This window comes from Pieris brassicae, chromosome 10, assembly GCF_905147105.1.
Source record: "Pieris brassicae chromosome 10, ilPieBrab1.1, whole genome shotgun sequence".
Classification (NCBI taxonomy): Eukaryota; Metazoa; Arthropoda; class Insecta; order Lepidoptera; family Pieridae; genus Pieris; species Pieris brassicae.
In genome coordinates, this window is record NC_059674.1 from 9,692,891 (window position 1) to 9,718,259 (window position 25,369).

At 34.9% G+C, this 25,369-nt stretch overlaps 1 protein-coding gene across 3 annotated transcripts in view; it reads right to left on the reverse strand.

Moving 5' to 3' along the window:
- Positions 1 to 25,369, reverse strand: part of LOC123714867 (probable E3 ubiquitin-protein ligase RNF144A) — a 92,679-nt gene that overhangs the window by 55,666 nt on the left and 11,644 nt on the right. For 2 of the 3 annotated variants that reach the window (XM_045669487.1, XM_045669486.1), the window contains 2 exons: positions 20,394 to 21,141; positions 459 to 609 (listed from right to left, as the gene is read on the reverse strand). In XM_045669487.1, coding sequence (XP_045525443.1) covers positions 459 to 609; positions 20,394 to 21,101 — 859 coding nt within the window. In that variant the 5' untranslated portion in view covers positions 21,102 to 21,141. Of the gene's footprint in view, positions 1 to 458; positions 610 to 16,875; positions 16,993 to 20,393; positions 21,142 to 25,369 lie in introns of those variants that run through there. The other variant, XM_045669488.1, reaches the window with a different exon arrangement.

Genomic DNA, 25,369 nt, shown 5'->3' on the forward strand with positions numbered 1-25,369 from the left:
TATGAATAACAGTTTGGCAGGCTATAAGCAAGGTACCTTTATAGCGTGGGAAGAGCATATTTGACAACAATTATAAATAACTTAACAGTTCTTATTGTTATGACTCTGTCATTGCAAATAAACGAAATATTTATTATTATTATCAAAAATATAATCCATGTAACCTGGAAGAATACCAAACCTTTTGTGTTCAAGAAGAACAGCTATTTAAATAAATATAAACTAATACTTTCTGTATTATATATCAAATTTACATGGCTAGGCATTAGCTATAAGTACTGACGTCATGCGTAATGACGGCTGGGCTAGCCCCAACTAATTCCATACAACATATATTATTATAGTACAGTTTACGTTTACATAAACTAGATGGCGTGTTTTCAAAAGTAAACCACAGCTGCTAGGGGTTAAAAATTCTACATTATTCTAAGTTCTAAAGTCATGAAATAGATAAATACCTTCGAGCAACGGCTGAGGCTGTGTTAACACCGAATCCCTTGAAGCTGCTCTTCGAACTGGTTTGTTTTGTCTAGCCAAGGACTTCAGACCGCCACTCAAGATGAGCTCCAATGCGCGACGACCGCCGGGACCATTCGCACCTGCTCCCATCTGTAATTAATAATTACTTTGAATAACAATTCTGCTACCATGCGACTTAGGGGCATTCAAGAGAGGAGCGTACCACTACCCTAAAGGCTGGCAACGCACTTGCAAACCTCTGATTGTTGCAGGTGTTGGTGGATCTGAACTTAAATCTATCTAACCGGTGCTTTGCCTTCTATCCTATTATCATTAAGAAACTTTAGGAGCCCTAATTGGTTAGCACATACTACATACAGGTATATTAAAGTATGAGAATTTTTGGTAATTATACTGAAGGAAGTTAAGACATCGAGTAACAAGAAATAATAATGTATATTTCTGGGAAATGTTCTGATCCAGTCAATTGGCCGGTGTCTTTGGTTAATAATTAGGATTCCTGCTATTACTTTATGAGTCGCTATCTTGACTTTGGACAATGCATTGAGGAAAATCAGTATATTGAGTATTCAGTGGAGAATTGTGGTGATGAGATGATGGACCGAGTCTATGTGATTAATTGTGATTAAAAATAAGATCGGTGCCTTGAACCCGCTGCTCGTTATAATTAAAACTCAGTGTTATTTGTAATATTAATGAAATCAATCTAAATAAAATACTGTACGATTATTTTGTGTCTTTGGTGCTCGCACTTTGCTCACATGACGCGCACGAAACCCAGTAATGACGATGTCCATATCGATATTTCTCCGACATATATAACAACACTGCATAATATCAACATTTGTAAAGATTGAAAATAAACGGGTTTTACTATTATTATTTTATTAATAAGGAAATTACCTAATAAATTCTAGCTAAATCCCTTACCAAGATCGTCGAAGTTCGACAAATTCTCGGAATGAATGACATTTAACATTACATATTCTATGTCAACAAAGACAATGAACAATGCGAAGTTCAGGTTCGGGGTCAAGCCGAAAGGCGAGAAATTTTCGGAAACTCATTAAGATTCAGTTATTTCCGCGGTTCGAATAGGGTCAGTGGCACTGAGTAGGGTTGCCATATATTTTTAAAAAATCCGCTTTATGAAATGACAAAATATTATTAATTGTCTTTTCATTGAATTGACAATTTAGAAGGTGGATATACCAGGAAACAGCAGATGGTATATGGCAGAGAGTGGCATAGTGCAGACTGGAATGGCGAGATTTGAAGGAGGCATTTTCCCAAAAAGGGCACACACTTGAAAATAATGAGACTCTGAAATAAAAGCCTATTATATTATTTATGACAGCTTGTCCTTCAACAAAGGCCTCCACAATTTTTTTTCTTTAGTTTTAATTGTAATTCAGTGTATATCATATCAAGCTTACAACGGCACGGATTTTTAAGAAACTTAACGTTCACTGGCATAATTTAGAGAAAAAATAGCTCTAATCGAAAACCTTTGTCATTTTTTGACGTCGGTAAATATATATTTTTTATATGAACCGTAAAGACATTTGACCGAAATCTCACCTAATGTTAAAGGAGACACCTATTGGAGGGAACGCCTATCCATGAGTTGCCCATTTAAGCACCCCTTAAATGAACCCATATTAAACTGTCTAGGCAAGATGAAAGGAGCAAGGAGTTCCACTCCTTTACTGTTTTAAACAAAAAATGACGAACCAAATCGTGTAATGCTGCACCTGGAGATGTCACCAACGAAGGGGTGAAACTCCAGCGTGCTTCTAGACGAGCGTTGTTTGAATTAATTATAACTATAATTTTTAATTTCTTGATAATAACGAAACAGACATCCCTAGACATCACTTTCATTTCGTTAGAGCAAACATTAATTTTTGCAGTAACAAAATCTGGGTTATTCATGACTAATCACTTGTATTCACAAAATAAAACCAATGTTTATACATTAACTAACGTTCAAATAAATATAGCAGTGGCGCTACAACCTTTTTAGGTCTGGGCCTCAGATTTCCGTATGATCATCATAATAATTTGTCTAATGGCCACGTAGGTGATCAGACACACCGTCGAATGTTAAATGCGCACATAGAAAGTCCATTGGTGCACAGTCGGGGATCGAACCTACGATCCTACGATCTAGTTGCTTGGGTGTCAGAGAGATCCTCTGACACCGAAGCAACTAGACCAACACTGCTCTGTCACAGCTTATGTATGCCCAAACTATTATACGATTAAATGATTTTAATAAAATTACCACCGAAACCCATGTTTATATCACGGTATAAGCATATATTTTCTTGTTATTTTGAATTGTAATGTTAGTAATAATGGGCAGCTGGCCCATGCACTCAATACCAGAATACATGCGAGTGCGTTGCCCGCCTTTTAAGAATTGAACACTAAGTCGAATTGGTTCGTAAATACTTTAGTGGGCAGCTGGTTCCACATAGTGGTGTTGCGCGGCAAACACTGCAGTAAAAACGCTAAGTTGTACAACGAGAGACTAGTGGAGTGGAGTGGAGACTAGCTATTAGTTTATTTTGTTAAATTTTTCTATCTTACTTTAGTTTAAGTTTGGTAATTGTATAATTTTTCAGTGTTACTTTTACTTTGGTTTTTGTAGATTTGGTTACACTTCTTGCATTTTACCCTTACCATTTCTTCTTTTATTTTGTTATTTTTTTCTTACTAAGATTGCCCGGAAGAAATCCATAAAAATGTATATTACATGAAGGTTAAATATTATTCAAGTTTTATCTTCTTCACCTATATTTTATATTTATACTCGAGGACCCGACAGACATTCTCGCCTATACAAAAAAATCATTCAAATCGGTCCAGCCGTTTATGAGCGTTCAGTGACAGTTACACGCGTAAGTAGAATTATATAAAGATAACGTGAATATAAAAGTTTTTAAATAATATGATCCAGATTTACAAACAAAACCAACAAAAACAATACTAACCAAATGGGACTTCGATTCTGCAGAGGCCTTACTACTTTTGGGAGAAGTTCCTAGACAGACCTAGCGCACGCTTGTAACAACTCTCAGCCACACTCTCAAATACAGAATGTATTATACGCACACACACCCATTTACATACTCACACATTCACTCATACTTAAGGTCTTACACGACTTTTGTTTGATTAGATGTAACACTAATTATTTTAAGTATGCACCATGTACCACCACGGTATAATTGTAATCTAAGTCCCCACAACTCTAGTGGGGACTAGACAAATTTTGACACAACCAAATTTCTGTCAAGTATTTGCGTAGAAGTACAGTAACGTAATTTTTTCTAATAAAATGTTTTTTTTTTTTAAATAAACGCTTTCCAACGCTCGGCAGACTGGTTGGTTATAAAATAAAATACAATCTTAAATGTTACAAACACTTATAGGCCAACAAGAAACAGATAAAAAAACATAAAATTAAATAATAAAAAATCTAAAGGACAATCGTTTCAACTTGTGAGAGGAACGAACCAGTATGGATATCATGGATATCTCGTTTTCTTGTTATTTTATTCAAAAAAAGAGTAACGTTTTCACTAAAAACACATCCATTCAAAACTCCACACAAACCACCCGATAAGTTAAACAAAATGTAATCAAGCAAAAATAAACCTTGCATTTATAACTATTTGGTCTAACTTCGACTAATAAAATAATCAATAGAAAATTTTATCGCTTGCGTGCGGTAAACAAGTCGTCACATTACTTGCATTTAAAGGCAAATATGACGGTTTTTTATGTCACTCCTATTTTGATTCGACTTGCTAATTTGTAGTCACGCATACCAAATGTATTGACGAAGATTATTTATATTATGTATAACCAAATCTGCTTTTCGATATAAAGCTAGCATAATTACGTATCAGGTTTATAATTAACTAGTGTTAATGTGGTAGTGATATTAAACGAGAAAAAAGAATCAAAGTAACATTGTTTAAAGCTGTAAAAGCTGTAAATCAAAAATTCCATCATTTTGATTAAGGAGCCTTTCGTGAAGCAAGCGATACCAGCACCGGCCGATGATTTGTCCGTAAAAGGAATGCTTGCTAACTTCAGAGCGATTTTATTATTAGGGTTAATAAAGGCATATTTTTAAGTGAAAACAATCGTTTATTAATCATACAGATTCAAGCAATTCTGATGAATTCTTGAACAATATATTAGCAGGTAATCAGGTTAACAACAAACTCTTATAAATAATACTGTCATTAAGAAAAACACTTTTTGAACGGATTAAAGCTATGTATTATTATAAAAAACTTATTATTATTTACATAATGAAATGAAAACTAAATTTTAATTTTTTTCCGACGTTTCGCGTGCGTTTCAACGGTAAATAATTATACGTTTTTAATAATAATACATAGCTTTAATGCGTTCAAAAAGTGTTTTTCTTAATGTGTAAAAGCTATTTTAACAAAAGACAATAATACTGTCATTGTATAATAAATGCTATTAAAATAAATATAAAAAGCGTTCATTAATAAAGCTGAGAGTAGTTACTTATAAAAATCTAGGTCAGGTGGCTTATAGGGTAACGGCCTTCTTGGAGAAAATATAATTTCTTTTAATTTATAAAGTTTTATAAACGCTTTTAAGAGATGTCAAAAATGCCACACTTGACTTTTCTCTTATTTGAGGTGAATTAATATAACTAAGAAACACAATAATTATCAAATAACTGATAAAGAAAGATTTGAACGTTTGCATTGGCTTCAAAGCTAAAGATTATTTTCAAAAAGTTACGGATCCATGTGAAAACTTCGATAATGTAACCTAATCTTTATATCGCCTACGCTCCGATAACAAATTACAAACAATGTATGTTTTTCTACTGTTTTATAGAAAACATAAATACAAATAAATCCGCTATACCACTCGTCTGTTACAATTAATCTAGTCTGGCCATAAATACTGGTACATAAAACCTTTTCGGTTTTTTTTTACTTTTTAATTACATGTTTTGAATTTGGAACACGTATATTATTGTTACGAAGACGGGTCGACTGCAAAGTTTCTAGATTTTTCCACTAGTTAGAGAACTTTTCAGCAGGCTGAAATATGATTTATGACCGTTTCAGGAGAGGGTCAATCACATATTAGATAATTGTAATTTCCATAATGTTACCCTAGTTTTCAGGAAGCTGAAACCTTTTTTCAGTCGGTTTCAGAACATGTGTAGTAGAGTGGTGCAGTTTTCAGGAGACCCGTTTTCAGGCGTTTTCAGGCCTACCCTTTGATGAAGGAATATTCTAGACCAAACTTTCTAGGTGTGAGACAAGGACGAAATGATACGAGAGAGAGAGAGAGAGAAGATCAGAACTTTCTCGAAACTAGACTGAGTACTCTAGAACGCCGTACGAGAAGGACGGAGCAACGTGCGAAAGAGACAAAGAGTGCGGACGTTCTAGAATTGTGCAATCGCTACTCAGTAGCAAGCCCGCCTAGAGAGTTCTCGAATATTGTTTAGAATTATTCCCAGGGATATATAAGCGAGCCGAAACGCGACTAGTGACCTTTAGTTTTGAATGCGATAACACGAGAGGTACACCGAAGCGATAAAGTGCGAATAAAGTGATTACAAGTGATAAAGTACTGTGTGAAGTGTGCATAAGTGAAGTAATTAGTGATTGTTTTGTGTGTGTAATTAGTGTCATAAATTCCTCATTGATTTTTCAAGAAATAAACCTTTGAAGAAATCTACGGCATTTTCTATCCGATCCCCTAGCTCGTAACATTATTTTAAAAAAAGTTCTTTCGATTTTGCGCCATTTCACATATTTTTTCGTGTTCATTATCAAATTTGAGCTTCATAACTATAGTATGAAGTCCGATCACTTTGCCGCCGATCCGCCGTCCGATCACCGAGCCCTATGCCGCCGCCCATATACACTCACCCTGCCAAAAGGCTGGTTGATCAACGCGGCATTATATAAATCTTTATTATTAGATAAAAAATATAATATATTTTTTAATAGATAAAGATTTATATAATGTTGCGTATCTCTTATCAATAATGAACGCTTTACATACGTCCACCTGTATTTTCTTAACGTGTATTTTTAAATAAGCAACTGTGACTTTACCAGTGGGACTATCTCGGCGGAACTGTCTCAGCGAGGAATTGGCGCTGAACTATGAATTATTTTCTAGGAGTACCCAATATTAATATTTAAATAAGGGTAATACCTAAAAGTCCATTGGATATTGAATTACTTTCATTCGACAGCCGACTTTAGGGACTTTATCGGCAATTGGTGCATTTTTTTAAATGGAATCTCGCTGTTCGCCTTAAGGGCCCTACAGCTCAGCTTGGGCTGTTTTGGCGAGCGCAGCTCGGCCTAAAATGGCGTTTTATACCACGGCTAGCGCACGGGCGTCTCCTGTGAGACTCGAACCTCGGCTTGGGCCGTCGCGGGGTGGTCAATCGCCTGAAGCTCACTGGAGTGAGAGAAGTACGAAGGTCCTCGCCTTCCGCGGTGAAGGCGGTTTTTTACCCTAATGTGTGTTTGGCTATTTTTATTATTATTGGCCGCGCGGGCGGCTTTTAATTTATTGTTAGCTACTGTTATTGGATCGTCCTGATCCGTTAATGTATGTCGAGGCCTCCTACGAGCCTTTTTTGTCGTGAGGGGGTAGTAATTGATGCCTTTAGGCACCAATGGGTTGGGATGGTGTTTAGCCTTGTCGAAGTGGCGTGTGGACGCCAACTTCATCCATTGGGCTATGGTAGGGAAATTGGTGCATTCCAAAAAAACGAGGATTTCTTTGTAGATTTCTACGACTGATTACGATCTCATTAAAATGTCAGTTTAAATTGAAAATATGTGATTTAAAACCACTTGCTTCAATCGTGGAAACCCTCATTGCCAGGGATCAATCCTACAACCTCAGTCAGGGTCGAGAGTCGCACGCTAAAGACTTCGAGAAAAATTCTATTACACTTACTACTTTCATAGCAAGTCTCAGAGAAAAATTATAACTTTGTCGGCATAATACATTAACATAGCTCACTTAATAGGCTGGTATTGTTACAAATACATCTAGACAAAATCAAAAACTTGAATTAACTATTTACACTTACAAAGGTCAATATTTATAAGAAAGATCTATTTGGTATTTTTATAGAATAGGGGAGAAACACAAGTTGAAAAATGGATAGGCTATACACTCCGAAGAGACTCCAATCATATCCGCAAGCAGGGGCTGGATTGGGGCGGAACGTCCCATGCAAAACTTGCGTAGGACAGTTGCAAAAGAGGATCAGAGAGCCGCAAAGACTTGAAGCGATATGAAATACGAGGCTCAGGACCGAATGCGATAGAGAATCACTCTGCCCCATCTAAGGGTCAAGGCGAAGCTATGCCTTTACACACGTAGAGATAACATTTCGTTTATAAGTCGGTTATAAACATATTGCTGTCTGGAAGTTAAAGAACGGGCCGGTGCTTGAGGTGCGTCTGTACAACAAACAAATCGATTGACAAAATTACATATTATAAGACGTACCAATTCTTAAAAGAGCGGCAATTCACTCGCGAGCCCTCTGGCATTGAGTGTCGATGGGCTATATATACATCAGAAGCCTGCCCGTTTGCCCACTGTCATATAAAAGTTTAAAATATTCTTTTAGTACGGTGTTTGATGTCTGCGGCATCACGAGGGTTTCTATTCAATGCGGAAAAGTCTCAAAGGGTGTTCGTTTGTATAGGCTTTTATTGCTTGAAGGCGCTTTACGACTTAAAGGATAAAACTAAATCGCTATATATAATAGCTGGAAATTATTAATATGTATATGTTACCTAATATTGTAGTATTATAGTGAAAAAGTTATAGGAATTGGTCATTCTTTAACTTTATAAACATCTAGAAAAATTTCTTCATGATAATAGCCGCCCATGGACACCTGCAAATCCAGGTGCTAGCGGGTGTGTTGCCGACCATTCAGGGAATGGTTATCTAAATGTATATTTACTATTAATGCTAATGTTCTTAGCTCGGCCCCATTCGTTCACTGTTTTAAATTACAAGAGAGTACACCTAAACAATTAAAATTATTAAATGACCTATTAACAATGACCATTGAATGAATCGCGTTAGTTACAAAGTATAGACTACATATTAACATACAATGAAATACCAAATAAGGAAGCTAAATCTTTTTGTAGTTCATGACAAGATTGTTTTTTTTTGTATACTAATATTTATAAGGTATTCCACTGTTATAAACGAGTGACGGCTCCTCAACTGATGAATAATTAGGTTTTTTTATTAACTTCGGACGTCCATCATTTTAATCTAAATATATAAATTTGAATCGCAAAATATGTTGTTGGATGTGTATTTGCATCTTCTACCGCATTAAACATAGTATTCAGAGTTGTTTGGACCAGCAGCTAAGTTTCATCATCGGACGTCAAGGATGATTGGATTGTCAAGAATGCAAAATATCATCCGTATCACCTCGAAGTCCGTCGTTCCACAGCTGAGCGTTTCTCAAGGCAGTTTTGGCCGAGCACCACCACTATGTGAATGCTGCCCACTGAATTACCTCGGTATATTTTATATTTGAAGTAAGTAGCTACTAAAAAGGTTAATTAAGTTAAAAAATCATACTAAGGCAAAAACTTCGCGGCTATTCTTGAAGAGAATTTGATTCAAAAATAAACGAAAAAAATAGTCTCGCGGCCGTTTTATTCAGTTTGATCTGTGCAGATTATTTTTTGCCTGCCAGTAATATTTTCATACAAAATTCATCATTGACCTCCTTGGTGTATTATTAACAATATCCACATTCCAAATTCAAATTTATAGGGATAAGCTTTAGTTCCCACTCTTTAGGAATAAATATGATTATAATATTCGTACATAGATTTAATTTAAAAAGTTGTTATTAAATAATGTATTACAAGCCTACAACTCGCTTTAGATAATTTATTCGTTTATTAATCGATATTATAATATCGCAGGTTCTATTGACGCAGCGTAAGTGTAACGTGCAAGGTAGGGCTTATTTCCCAAGTAATATTATAAACGATTACACATGTAAATAATAAAATAATATATACGAGATTATTCACATAAATTGACTTATCGTAAAACATTTTTATAGAATGAATCTCATTTTCTATCGAATTAGTGTAATAATATTTTAAATTTAATAAACTCGTTACCAGCTACACTTATTACTAATATAACAAGAAACAATATTAAATTTAAATTTAAAAAAATACATAAATCAAAAAATTATAAATTATGCATAACAAAAATTATATGCTAATCAGACATTATCGTCATTTAATACATATTCAAATATAAGAACTCATCCTGTATTCGAATGAGAATTCTCGACAAGAACAGGTTTCTTGCATCGGCTATCTATGGCGCGTCAATGTTTCAGTTGGTTTATGACGTTTTACGCGTGAATTTTAATGGTTTGATTGTTATAATGTTATAGTTTGTATGTCACTGGCCTTAGTATATTTTCGACCTCCTGGTGGACAGAAAAACTGTGTACAGTTTGTGTTTCCACCACACCAACTTCCTTTTCCACCACGAGATCGGTCTCCAAGTGGAGCATTGCTAGTAATATAATATCTAAATAGTCCTCATTGTTACTTGTAATATTATTTTTGTTTATTGTGCACTTTTTGCACTTTAACCTTAGCCTTTCTTTCTCTTATTCCTTACTACGGTTGCGTGGAAAAGAGATCTCTTCTTACCGATGGTTTTTTTTTGTAATGTCACAGGAGGCAAACATACAGGCGTGATTCCTTAGATAAGGTGCAGACCTTTCAGGGAATGATCTAATCGTATATATACTATTAATCCAACAAAATGTTAATAAATAAAATTTCTGACAATAGGCACAATGTATCAAATCGCGGTTATATATTTTATTCTTTTAAAACATTACCACATGGTTAACATTTACCCCGTAAGCTATATACTGAGGACGAGAAACACATAATTTAAAACATTGTCATGTATTTTGGAATAGTTAATTGCAACATATACTGTAGAAAAGGAATTATATATGATGTAGCTTACTTAAGTAAATAAATATTAATTCGAAAAAATACAGCCAAACGTAATTAAATAAGAATATAAAACGCCAGTGTAAACAATGTATACTGGAACAGGTTTAATTATATTAAATTAAATTCTATGACGTAATACCAATCCGAGTAGATTTATTGAAATTCTTCGCAGGCAATAATTCAATTTATCTAACACAGAAGACAAAGGATCACGTAGCCGTTCACCAACAGGATGGACCGTTCAACTGAAAGACTCAACGTCCTCAAAACTGTAATACACTGTAATAAGAGAGATATGTTGATTAAAAAAATAACGAATTTTTCAGCTTCACAGGTGGGCCGAAAACACCGTAGGCTAATATAGAAATAATATTTTTTTATAGAATTTGATTACATTATTTAATATTCCGCCTTCGAGAGTTATACAACGATTATATCGGTCATAATTTTTTTCGATATATAGTACGATTTGTCTTTAGCCTCAAAGGCGTCACTTTCGGCGATAACCTCTTCATAAGCGCAAAATTCTGTTCAGGGAGCATTCTCTTGAGGTTTTAGAACAGGAATAAGTAGCTAGGGGTCAAATCTGGGGAATACCGTGGAATAAAATCGGATCTCAGAATCATCAATTCGTTGTTGTTTTTGATCGAATGTGAGCTCGCGCGGCAACTACTGTTAACAGAGCTTTCGCATATCCAATTAGTCATCTAGGATATGTCCAACACGTTCCTTCATTCGAGTTTAATATCGCACAAACATGGAAATTTACAAATAAAACGATAAACAAAATAATTACATGTCAACGAGGTATGGAAAGGAGCATGCTAAATAATAAAAAGGTACATACAAATAGGATCAGAGACGAAAGCGATTGATGCTCTAAGCCACGCAGAAAAACTGAAATGGAAGTGGGCGGGTCATGTAGCGCGCCTCACAGATCACAGGTGGACGAAAACAGTAACTACATGGAGACATACAGAGGAAGACCTTACGCTCGATGGGATGATGACATCAAAAAAAATCGCGGTTACTCAATGGATCCAAATAGCTCGGGATAGAGAAAGATGGCAGGCCTTGGAGGAGGAATTTACCGGAGAGGGTTGCTGATACATACTAACTGTAAAAGATATTCACTAACACATGAGATAATTAGATATTTTTGTATTAGGAAATATGTTAAGGCTAAAAATAAATACAATAAAATGATGTAACTTAATTAGTTCAAAATTGTTATTGTCGAAATATTTAAAAAAAACCTTTTAGGTCTGGGCCTCCGATTGCTGTTTCGTGATCATTTGTTTTTATAGGCTAATAGGTCATTTTCTGTGCCTGACACACGCCGTCGAGTTTTTGATCAGGGAATAAAACAACAAGTAGAAATATTTAACAAGTTACAAGCACATATCATAATATTTGAATACTAATAGAAAGTAACAGTAGATTAGCCGAAAACTGGAGTTATAGGTCAGCTTTGTCTTAGTAAAATTCAACAATTGAGCTCATGATAATCCCGTTAATAACTTTCGTTTTTACTTGTAATAAAAGGTTAAACGATTCAACTGTCAAGAGTCAACAATTTTGGGCTTTGGAACGTAAAGCAAAGAGAAGATTTTCGTTTCCGTGGTTGAACACGTAAGATTTTCCGGCCAGGCGTAATACAACAGCGACAGCAAGACTTTGGGTATAGGTCTGTTCTCAAGCCCGGATGTTAGTCGATAAGGATCCAATCTCCATATACGATGTTTCCTCAGGAATAAACAGCTTTAAGAAGAATGAAAATATAAAACGATATTAACTTCCTTACCCCTTTACTTATAAGAAAATTAAACAGTTTGATTGCGTAACAACTAATGTCCCTTCATCAGCAGATTTTTCTCATCACTCACACAAATTGGCAACAAAGAGAATCAATAAACTGTTCTATGAACAAAGGAACTTATTATAAATGGAATTGTTTCTTTGGACATGACTTCCAGAGACGTCTGCCGGAATGTTTCTGATTCAAGTATTTAGATATATCCCAATATAATAATATTAATTTTAGATTAATTAAGATTATTTTTGAAGTTACTTACTATACTTCTTTTGGCGCGTTATGGAAAAACGATGAGTAAAATTTTACGATTCGCGCGCACACCATCACAAAAAACCGACCCTCTGAAGTGAGCACAGTCAACATTATAAAATAAAAATTGTCCATGTCTTTAATTATGTAGTATTTTTTGTGAAATTGAAATAAACTTTATTTAACTAGATAATGCGTTATAATAAAACTTTCAATGTATTAAATTCCTTTTGTCTATTGTTAGAATCGTTTTTTCTACAAAAGTAGAATAAGGCGAAAGTTAAATAGATTGTTATCTTGTTACACCAAAGAAGTATAACTTATAACGCGTGTACATAAGTACACACACATGTTTTTAATTGTTGTATAAGTTCACAATTCTTTTATAGAGATGATCTCATACTTTTTTATACAGAACTGGACAAACGTTTGGTCCCACCTTATGTTAATGCGGCCTATTGGAGGGCACGTCTGTCCAGATGCTTTTTGAACCGCCGCTTAAATGAACCCATATTAAACTGTCAAGGAAATGTGGAAAGGGGCCAGAGTTTCCACTCCTTTGCTGTATTTACAAGAAAATAATATCAACAACGACGCGGTGACTATTGACACCCGACCCCGTGCCCTTTATTGATAACGAAATAATCCATTTCGCATTTTAATATCAAGGTCGCACCGACGAGTTTTATTGCCGAACAATTTATCAACAAAATAATTTATTATGAAACTAATTAAAATTTAATCATTGTAAATCACTATTAATGTTTTATAGCATCTATAACTTCGATTTGCAGTTCCAAAGTTATAAGAATTTACGAGTTAATGATTTTTCTATAAAAAATAACTGAATAATAAAACAACGGACATTCTATTGCGATACTTAAGGGACTGAACGTGTGTTTTAAAGAATTTTTGAAGTGAAACTAAACCCTTTTCTTTATCGGCGTTGGAAAATATTTACCGTCACATTTTTCGGTTACGCGTCACATTGTTCAGTTACGCGCCATCTTTTTCTTGTCCCTTCCACGGTTTCGAAGCTATTCATAACAAAAATATATAATAACGATAACAATGATAGTAATAATTCTATTACAATTAACGAAATTCTGTAGTAATCTTACTAGTAACAAGGTAAAATGAAATAATTGTATTATTTGAATTCATAGCTTTGATAATGAAAGCCTTTTGTTAAACTTTATCTTATTTCCACTTTCACACTTTCAGTTTCACTTCATACGTGTGTATACTAGTACACGCACACATTTTTATTATAAGACATATGTAATTGTATGTATATGCGGTTGCTCACATGGAGATTAAATAAAATAAATAAATCCGTGGCGCTACCTATTAAGGCCTGGGCCTCAAAATTCTGTACCTGTCTCATTATAATTTGTCTAATCAAATATGCAAGTAGGTGATAGGCCTTCTGTGCCTGACACACGCCGTCGACTTTTTGAGACTAAGGTAAGCCTCACGATAATTCTTTCACTGTTCGTGCCAATTAAATGCACACATAGAAATAAAGTCCATTGGTGCACAGGCGGGTTCGGACCTTCGAACTCAGGGATGATGAGTCGCACGCTGAAGCCACTAGGCCAACATTTGTAAATTAAATTAAAGTGGTTATTATTTATATCATACATTTTGTAATTAGGGTATTTACACACAATCAAAATTTAAATAATTATTTTGCAGAAAGATTTTTTATTATATTACTTACATAAAATTAACTAAACAGTAAAAAAATGTAATTTAAGCATTATAAGTAAGTTTAAGTTAATGCTAATCTCGTTTCTGAATCTTTTCTCTAGAAGCAGAATTCGGAAATCGTAAGTTAACCCAGTACTGATTACTGTTACCTAAGAATCGCTTCTGCGCAGGCAAGGACATTTGTTCAAGATGTTTGCCGGTATCTATACAAAAGTTAGGGATACGATGTGGACTGGTAATGTTTTTTCAGTAGAGATTTAAAGAATAGAGAAGGAGCTAAGCGAATCGAGACGGGTGAATTTCATAGCCTCACAGCAGAGACCGTAAAGGATTTGCCAAGAAAGGAGTTAGGAGTTATGAGATGAGATATCAAGGATATAGTTTTCGGAAGAGCGCTAACTATGGGCTCCCAAAACTTTGAAATAGGACGGAGTTTTAGGATTGAACAAGATAGAATATAGCAGAACGTGAGCATCACATCGCTGATGGATGGGTACCAGCGTAGCCGCTTACGGAACGCAGAGATATGGTCGTAAATTCTTATAATTTATAATGTTATAAAAAATTGTAGCTATTAATAGATGAAACGATAAAGAAATTTGGGCCGCTAATTTTATGTCAGCATATTAAACTGGTCAGGATACTATGACTGCAACAGGAGTTCAATCATTAACAGATTTTTATAATAACAGAGTTCATACAAATCTAACTCTTTGCGGAAATTCACATATTCACTATAGGCCTTATGTCATTGCCCTACGCTCTAAACAAAGAATAACAGGAAAATGCTATCTTGTTCTATTTATATGTCATGTGGACATATTTACTGGACTAGCTAAAAAGCTAGTAAAATAATAAATATTTCTCATATTAAGAGCGCTTAAGGTCGAATTTTTAGATTTAAGTTAATTAGAAATTTTTGACATAAATATACCATAAACATAGGGAACATAACATACTTATTTTTATTAGGCATTGGCCTATAAAAATCAGTGTTGTTATTTAAAAAAAACATTTTATTACTATAATTTCAGATATCATCATATATAAAAATATATATCTTTTAATACCGGTAACAGTTGAGGCAGGGAAGGTTGGTCAACTTGGCTTTATTATTTATCAACAGCATTTGAGCAGTGTTGGCCTAGTGGCTTCAGCGTGCGACTCCCATCCCTGAGGTCGTAGGTTCGAACCCCGGCACCAATGGATTTTCTTTCTATGTGCGCATTTAATATTAGTTCGAATGGTGAAGGAAAACGTCGTGAGGAAACCGACTTGCCTTTGAACCAAAACGTCGACGGCGTGCGTCAGGCACAGAAGGCTGATCACCTACTTGCCTATTCAATTTACAAATGATCATGTAACAGATACAGAAATCTGAGGCCCAGACTTAAAAAGGTTGTAGCGCTATTGATTTATTTTATTTTCTTTGCCGCGTACCACCACTATGTGAAACCAGCTGTCCACTGAAGTATTTCCGAACCAATTCAACCCTAAGAAGAGAGCGTACCAATTCTTAATAGACTGGCAACGCACTTGCGAACCTTCTGGCACTGAGTGTCAATCGATGCCTCCTGCCCGTTTGCCCTCAGTTCTATAAAAAAAAACCTAACAATAATACTACACGAGCGAGGTGGTTTCAGTCTTTTACACTCTCTTAACGGTCTTACGGTCCACGTAGGAGGCGCCAACGCATTTCCAGTATAAATACCTGACCTTCCACATTTTAAAAGTCAAGTAGGTAACAATAACTCATATAAAACGTTGCTTTTTGTCAATCAATTGCTAAGTAAACCACTATCATTATATATATAATTCTACTGTACGTGTGTATGTCACTCAACTCCTATTTACTCAAACCTTGTATGCGTTAAGGTGGCCTGGATGGTTTAGATTCACAAATCAGCCCGGCAGATGTCATTAATCGGCTGGACAGATTTTGACGAATTTTTTTGTGTGTTCTAATGGAGTCGATATGGTTTACATCATAACTTTTTTTAAAGACATGTGTACAGGTCAACGCCTGTCGGATCCGCTAGTTAATTATATATTGTTAGTCTGATATTAAAAGCAAGTAAAGTAAATTCCCTAAGTCAAGTGCTCATGCAACACTACCATGAAAGTTATTTAAAATTGTTTACATATTAAAGCCGCCCTGTGCTGGCCTCCAGCAAGCATGCAAAAATACGCTAACATTAATATTTCTTTGGCATTAAACGGAAATTGTATAATTAAAATTATTCCATTTGAGAATATAAAACAACATTTTACTTTTATAAAAACGAATAACAATAGCGATATATATTTCCTCTTCTTTTAAAGTTTCAATATATGTATATTATTTATTAATATAAATGTCTAAACAAAATAAGCCTCTACATACCCTCGAACGTTAAAAATCATTATAATTATTAATTTACTACGAACACGGTATATAAATTACATTTTACAACAAAAGCGATATATTAGCGATTTTATTTATTTTCAGACCCAAACATCCAAACAAAATAAGCTATTACATACCCTCGAACGTTTAAAATCACCCGGCATAATCACAAAAACCACTAAACACTTTAAAAAATCACACATAAACTTATCAAAAATAATATTGTTCAGTGCACGCACGAGACGACCGCACGACGCGCGCGTTCGTGATAATACAAGTTTAGTTATGACGCTCCCGAATTCCTTGATATCGTCTAATTCGGGGGCTTAGGTGGAAAATATTTTTACGTAAACAATTCTAGTTGTCTCTGGTCTATCTATTTTTAAGCTGTTCGTTTAGTTAGGCTCTCAGGACTGTTTCGAATACATTTGTCTATCGATAAAGGCTAATAACATTAGGCTATGAGCGAAAACGCGAATAAAACCGCAGGGCACAGTTACTTTGAGATAATTGCGACTGCGCATTCTCCTTGTAATTTACTTCCTTAACAAGTTACTTTTTATTCGGATTGATTGTTGTCAATTGTTGAATCAGTGTTTTTGTCTCATGGTTATACGACGGTATGGTACGTTCTAGTTTTTCTTGTTTGATTTATTTATGCATAATAAATGCATAACGGCTGGACTATATATATAAATATTCTGTACGTGTAATTAAAATCCTCTTAAACGGACCTCTTAAGACGGATATTTTGTTATAGAACATAAGGCGAACGGACTGGAGGCTGACCTGATGTTAAGTGACACCGCCGCATATGGATACTCTCAAATATCTCTCTTCCATATAAAATATAATACGTAATAAAAATCGGCCTCTAAATGGCCTTTTTAAGTGTCCCGTAGACCTGTTTGCCCCCCCCCCCCCCCCCCATTCTACAAAAGAAGCCTAATTGTAAATAGTAAGTAGATAGAAGATAGTAGTAATTGTAAATAGGTATAGTAAGGCTATGTACAAGAGAGTGTGTATGTGTGTTGTGCTCATAATGCAGGTGATTTAGGGCTATGGATATTCTTAATAAGCCTTTCAAGCATAGTCCGAGATACCTTAAACAAGTCAATTAAATATCGTTAAATATACATCCTAGAATTAATTACATTTAAATATAGTTAGGGCTAATTATAATTCCATATTACTAATTAGCAACATTCGTCATTGGATTAAGTTGTGTATTATCATTTTTACTCACAATTCCTTGAAAATTCAAATTGAGGCTATTCTCGCAGTTCATAACGGTAAATCATCGAATGCTAGGGTTGTCAACGCCAAATTACTCATTCAATAATCCATGACTTAGGAAGGGATATTCAAAATCATTTATTCATATAGGTAAAACAATGTACACTTATGAACGTCAAAATGTATATGAAATGCTTCTAGTTTTACAATTACTGTCAGTTCTCAAATCAATGGACCATGTTTCACATGACATCTTAAGTAATAAATGATAAAAAAATAAATTAAAAACAAAGATTTGTCCTATATCAGCACCTGGAACGGTGAAATACATTCTCGTGGGAACAACACGCAAATACGTAGTCGAAATAACTAACATCACCGCATACACGAATATATTCAACCTGGAAACTCAGAAACGCGACGTAGAAGTTACACCCGTATGTTAAATCACTTGCATGATGCATCCATATTTGTACCACACGTATCACCTCGACGTCCGTCGTTTCATAACTGAGCGTTTCTTAAGGCAGTTTTTGCCGCGCATCATATGGACCCAGCACTACGTGGAACCAGCTGCCGCTGAAGTATGTCTGAACCAACTCACCTCACTACGCTCTTCTTCTTGAAGGACCGTAGTCCTTTATGAAGAGCGTACCAATTCCTTAAACTCTGGCACTGAGTGTCGATGGTATCCACTTAACAACAGGTGAGCCTCCTGTCAGTTTGCCCTTTATAAAAAAACTTTTGGACAATGTTACACAAATGACCCCCTTCCCGAGACACATTCCATTCCATTTCATATTGCATTGTTCCAGTTTTTACACGTAAGCGACAATGGCGCTACGTCAACAATAACATCACAAGACTTTATTATTTCTAGCGCTAAAAATAACTACATGCTACGACCTAGACCTTGAAAACAAAGCGTCCAACAAGCGAATATTTCAGATAACCGAAAGACCTATTTTGATTGTATGTTATCAATAACATCGCATTTAGTATCTGTTTACCCATAGACAAATTATCAAGGAATTCAAATTTTGAGTATGTGATTAAACAATTTGCTTATTTTATTGAGAACAGTTTACGTTTTTTTTATAGAACAAAAAACGGGAGGCTCATCTGATGTTAAGTGATACCGCCGCACATGGACACCCTCAATGACAGAGGGCTCGCGAGTGCGTTGCTGGCATTTTAAGAATTGGTACGCTCTTTCCTTGTAGGACGCTAGGTAGAATTTCAGGCGTGTTTTTAGTTAGTCGTGAATAGTTACCTATTGTAGTAAAACCTAACCTAGTAAGTAAAACTAACGCGCAACACTCGAAAATAATCTGCTTTTAAAAAGTTATGACAAGAACATTTATATAAAAAAAAATTGAAGATTGAAAATGACAAAACCATACGAATTAGCGTGTTAGTGAATTAGTTTTAAGTGCTTAAGTCTTTTTGGCTCTAAATCAAGACGGTTTCCTCACGATGTTTTCCTTCACCGTTCGAACGAATGTTAAATGCGCACATAGAATCAAACTCCATTGATGCAGGGATCGAACCTACGACCTCAGGGATGAGAGTCGCACGCCCAACATTGCTCCTGTATTATAATAAGTACGAATACACGAGGGAAATGATTGCATATACCGTCGGTCCAGTGTATGAAACCTTAATTTCTCTTGGTATTCACGGACGATAAACATTCTGTATTCAGCGCAGAGCCGAAATACTTGTATAAATAAAGAATAACAATGTTTGAGGGTTGACCCCGTTCATATGAGTGCATGAGTAATGTTTATTCTCGTATTCTCTGCATTTGGATACTTTTGTTGTATGCTCTATATTATAAATGTCGGTACAAATGCTCAATTGAATGTTATCACTTGAAAACAAAGTGTCTTTCACTTAATAGAGCCTTATTGGACACTTTCTTATTTTAAATATCTTTTTTAAATTAGATTAGTTTAAAATTACTTATTAATCTTAAGTGAGGCTAGATCGTGATCGTGCAGAACACTAAAAAAAACACACAAAACACATTAAAAAACACTCTTAATATTTCTCAGATATTTCTAAGGAAGGAAAAATAATGATAAAATGCTGTTAACATAGCAACGAAACCCTCTCAATTAAATGGCGAATGCTTGGGTTATCCGACCGATTAATATCACAGGAAAACCCAACAAAATTATTTAATAAATGGTAAAAAAACTCATCATGGGTAAAAATGGATTATATTTATAGGTGGAAAAACCAAATTTGTTTCCATTTTTTTTCGCATTCAGTGTTTTTTTTTAATCTAACAGGAGGCAAACGGGCAAAAGGCTCAACTCATGTAGTGAACGATGTCGAATTGGTTCGGAAATACTTCAGTTTTGTCAAGTTATACTACGTAATAAATAATTTACAAGTTTGTAAACAAACTTACCTTATCACTATCTGACGGTAGAGTTCCATAGCCGTACCAGCTCCTGGCCGGTCGAAGTCTTGGTTCTTCTTTTGGCGATAGGAGCCCACTCCCCCACCGAACTACACCTTCAGCCACCGCCGCCACCCCAGGGGTGATGGGACTCCCATTAGGAGACTTTGCAGACACCCCTTTCTCTGCCACGGGTGTTAATGTGGGCCGGGCACATCCGGTCCTCCTTTCATAAATCCGTTTGTAAGTCTCATCTATATCAGTCTCTAGCAACCCTTTCTTATCGCTACCCCGCTTCACCTCCCTTTTTTCCTCCTTTAGCGTCCATTTAACATCGACTTCCACTCGCTTCTGACTATCATTCGAGTCCTGCTTGCATAGCAAAGCCTTCTTAAGGCTTTCACTCGAATCCTGCTTCGCAACTTTCTTATCGTCCTTGAGCTTTTTGTCCTCTTTGGCGAGGAGCGCCCTCTTTAAGCTATCAGTCGAATCTTGTTTATTTAAGTGTTTGCGAGGGCACTCTGTGTTGAGGGAATCTGTGGTTTTTGAGATGAGGAGTTTCGGATAGTCATAAGTGGGGTGATCGGACGGGGGGTTAAGTTCGAGAGATCTGCGGTTCTTCTTTTTGTCGGCGGGTGCTATCTGTGCCTTGACCGGAAGCAGCCGTCGCGGCAGAAGGCTGCGATGGTCAGCGAGAGGGGACTCCGGTCGCAACATCGTTGGCAGCGATACGAGACTGCCGCGATAGTGAATACGCCTGCAACAAATAACATAATTTGATGACTAAGTATAAATTGCATACTCACTTCCAAGTATCTGTCATCTAATTGTTATGAAGGCCGAACCCTACCTACGCCGTCTGCATTAAAACTTAATATATGAATCTTCATTCAATGTTTTCAAAATAAAACTGCCAATAATAGTCAATCCCCGATAAAAATCTGACTAACGAAAAATATTTAAAAGCAATTGGCACTGGTTAATGTCAAACATCATAAACAAATCTCAACCGAGTGAAATTACATTAGACCGATAACCGGTCACTTCTCGAGATAATTTACACTCACAAGATTCAAGGCTAACTTGAGTTAATTCGGTTACACTAATCTGTATGAAATATGATTCATCAAACAAAACACTCTTGATTTCTATTAATTCACTTTAATTACACAATCATATCACATGGGAAATACACTTAAACGAACAATCGAGAAATTTCTTGGTCGTGTCGTCATAATAAAAAGAAACGTTTTCAATCGAGTCGTCGACCAATACTTGTTATGGTATCAGTACTGAGAAACTTAACAAAACACTTAAACGAATTTATTTCTCGCGGTAGAAATTTTAAAAATGGATATCGCATACGTTAGCTATTTTGAAAAACATTGCGTACATTACATAGTGCAGTACAGCTGAGTGGTTCCACTCAGTAATGACCTGGATTCCGCGTGATCGTTAGGATTCATTAATGGAACTCCAACGTGAACATTTAATTGGCTCTAAACTACGGTCAGGCGTTTTGATTTAGGTCACCGTTAATCTTTTTATTAACCACTAGAATCTATTTGCGACTACCCTCATTAAGGATAAAATACACGTTTTGTCGAATTTTACAAAAACAATAACAACGGTTTTACACGTACTATACGTACGTACGATTTTACAAAAATGTTGCATAATCTATGACGTTTGATTAATCACTAGGCAGGCTTCATACATGCCTCAAGTTTATTTATTCATAATCGTAAATAATCAGGTAGCAAATTCTTCGCTGTATACATGTTTCAACATTGACCATTACATTCTCTTATCTTAAATGAGTAAGAGTATATCAGCCAGTTTCCGCCAACTACCATATCTTTATTTGTATTATTCTGATGTTGATTAGGTAACACTTAGTCTAAGAAATTATTAATATTGTTGGCTTTTAATATATATTAAATGAAAGCCTAACATTTTTATGAGACATATTCTTAAGAATCTTCCTACAAGTGCGCATGTGCCATAGTTACTCATTTGGTTTATTCGGTTGCTTACGCATTATGGCTCGCAATTGCGTTGCCGTATAACAATTGGTACTTTTCTTCTTGAATGACCCTCAGTTGTATCGCGGAAATGCTTCAGTAGGCAACTGGTTCCATATAGAGATGGTGTGCGACAAAATGCCTTAATAAACGCTCTATATTTCCACTTACGATATTATTATAGATAAGGGGTGATAATTAATTTCAAAACAAATATTCTATTTAACATGTACATAGCAGATATACTAGAACGAACTCGTTATAAATTAATAAAATAATTGTTATACAGTGTTTACCCAATCATCTTTATAAAGTATTTGATTGATCAAACTCAATGTTCCGTTTGCTTTGACGCAAAACATTGTTGATTTTTCTTAATATTTGATTGAAGTCAATACGAATACTTAATATTATCATGACAAATATATTTTATAGTATGACGTAGTTATAGAAGTTCTTGATCCTCGCATATTACTTAAACTATTTATGGTAGAGGCATCAAGGGCAGGACGCTCCCCTGACCAGCGTTGGTCCTTCCAAAGTATTTAAATAATGAAAGGCAGAAGCAAAACATTGTTGATTTTGTCTTGATATTTGACTAATTTGTATTGGCTTAAAGTTATCAAGACAAATATATTTTATAGTATGACGTAGTTATAGAAGTTCTCGATCCTTAAAAATCATTATATAAACTATTTATGGAAGAGGAATCAAGGGGAGGAGGCTCCCCTGACCAGCGTTGGTCCTTCCAAAGTATTTAAACAATCAAACTCAATATTTCGTTTACTTTGACGCAAAACACTGTTGATTTTTTCTCTATATTTGACTAATTCGTATTGACTTAAAATTATCAAGACAAATATATTTTATAGTATGACGTACTTATAAAAGTTATTGATCCTCATTTATAAACTATTTATGGAAGAGGAATCAGGGCAGGAGGCACCACCACCGATCTTGGTACAGGCCAACTTACCTGATTATTATTACAAAAAATTGGTTACATAGGTTAACCGACCTTTTTTATGTTCCGTTGTGTGAACTGACAAAAGTTCTATCATTTCATAGTGCCTATCGTGTATCGCTTTAACTTATTTTTCCAAATTAATTTCTTGTTTGGTTTTTGTTTCGTGTGTGATTTTTCTGTTCTGATTTTCGATTTACACCACCTCCTGTCACCTGTTAGAAGAGTATTCTGAGTATTTTGTTAATAGCTAAAAAAACTTGACTTGTGTGTTATTACTCAAAGTTTTGGGGACATGAGCACTGATTAAAATCAATGAGATATTGGCATATAAACGTGTTAAAAAAATCGAATTTTCTTAAATTCTTGCATCGGTTACAATAGAGAAAGTCAATACTTATCAAAGTCGATTCCCATTTAAATTAAAGTTTTAACTAACACATTTAAAACATATTTTCCTCTGTTATCAATGGGTACACTTACATACAGATAAGTGTTAATGTAAACAAACAGTAGGTCACTCGAACAAGGCATTGAAATGTCTTCCTGCATGACTCATTAGCCCTTCAAGCGCATATCGTCACTGAGATTAATCGACTTAAGGTTAAATTGGAAGATCCACCTAGAAATTCGATAAGGGCTGGCGTTTTTATATGAGAGGCAAAGGAGCCGGGACGCCCAAAAGGGGCAGCGAGGACGATGCTCTTTTTTATACAACAGAAGGTGTAATAATTACATTCTTTATTCGTAATTACCATCTAAGAGACGTAAAACTAGTATTGTCTATTATTATTATAGCTATGTATTAAGCTATGTATTATTATAAACTTATAATTATTTTACATAATTTTTATATTCAAATTTTTCAGACGTTTCGCGTGCACAGCGTGCGTGGTCACGGTGACAATATAAGTTTATTATAATACATAGCTTCAATCCGGTTAAAAATTGTTTTCTTTCCAGACGTAAACTTGTAGACCCAAAAAGGCAAACATATTTCTTCTATTTGATATATCAAAACTAGTGCTTCCGTCATAAGAGAATTTTGTATAGATTGTCTATTATTTTTAAATTGTATATTAATATAAGGAAAAATATTAGCAACGCTATTATTATAGCTTTGCAATATTAAGTTTTTCAGACAATAAACTTCAGGTATTTATGGATGTCGGAGCAATGGCAACAGTATCAGCTGCCATTGTAATTATAATTTAATTACATCAAAGTTAAATTAGTTCAAAACTGTTCTGTGGTTGATTAGTTTTTCCAATATGAATAGATTTTTTATTTCATTATCAGGGACAAAATTTTATGATTAATGAATACAGTATCTTTTGGAGATTTGTGTTATTTTAATCGTTTTTTTTGTTTGTTTTTAGCTAACAATTGATTTACTGAAACATTTAAGAAATTTTTTTGCACAACTTCAGAAAAATACATATTTTATTTTAGTCATTAGACTTAGACATTTAGATTAGACTAACAAAATACAAAAATAAAAGATGAAAGATATCAATTTTTTCTTTTAAAAAACAAGGTACGTTTTGTGTAATGCGTGTGTGCTGAGGTTCTAATTGGCTCATTATGCTGAGGAGCAGACTGTATCACTGCGCAGGTCGTTCTGCCAGAGATCCCAGCAGCAAGATTGCGCCAGAGTCGCAAAAAATAAAACTAATATAATAATATTAATACATAATCGAAAAAAATCATATTAGTAAAAGTTAGCAGTGTAAGTAATGAAATCTTTTGTAAAAGTATATAAAAAAAAAACAGAGTTTTCAATGTCTGTAGTAATAATAACTTCAGTCATTATTATGAATGTCGGAGCAAAGGAGATAGTTTCAGCTGCCAGTTGGTTGTTAGTAAGAAAGCTAGGGATACGATGTGGACAGGTAATGTTTGTACAGCAGAAATTTAAAGGTATTTATATATATACATATATTTTAAATGTATTCTTTACAAAGGATACATTTAAAATTTTACACAAAAATAATATA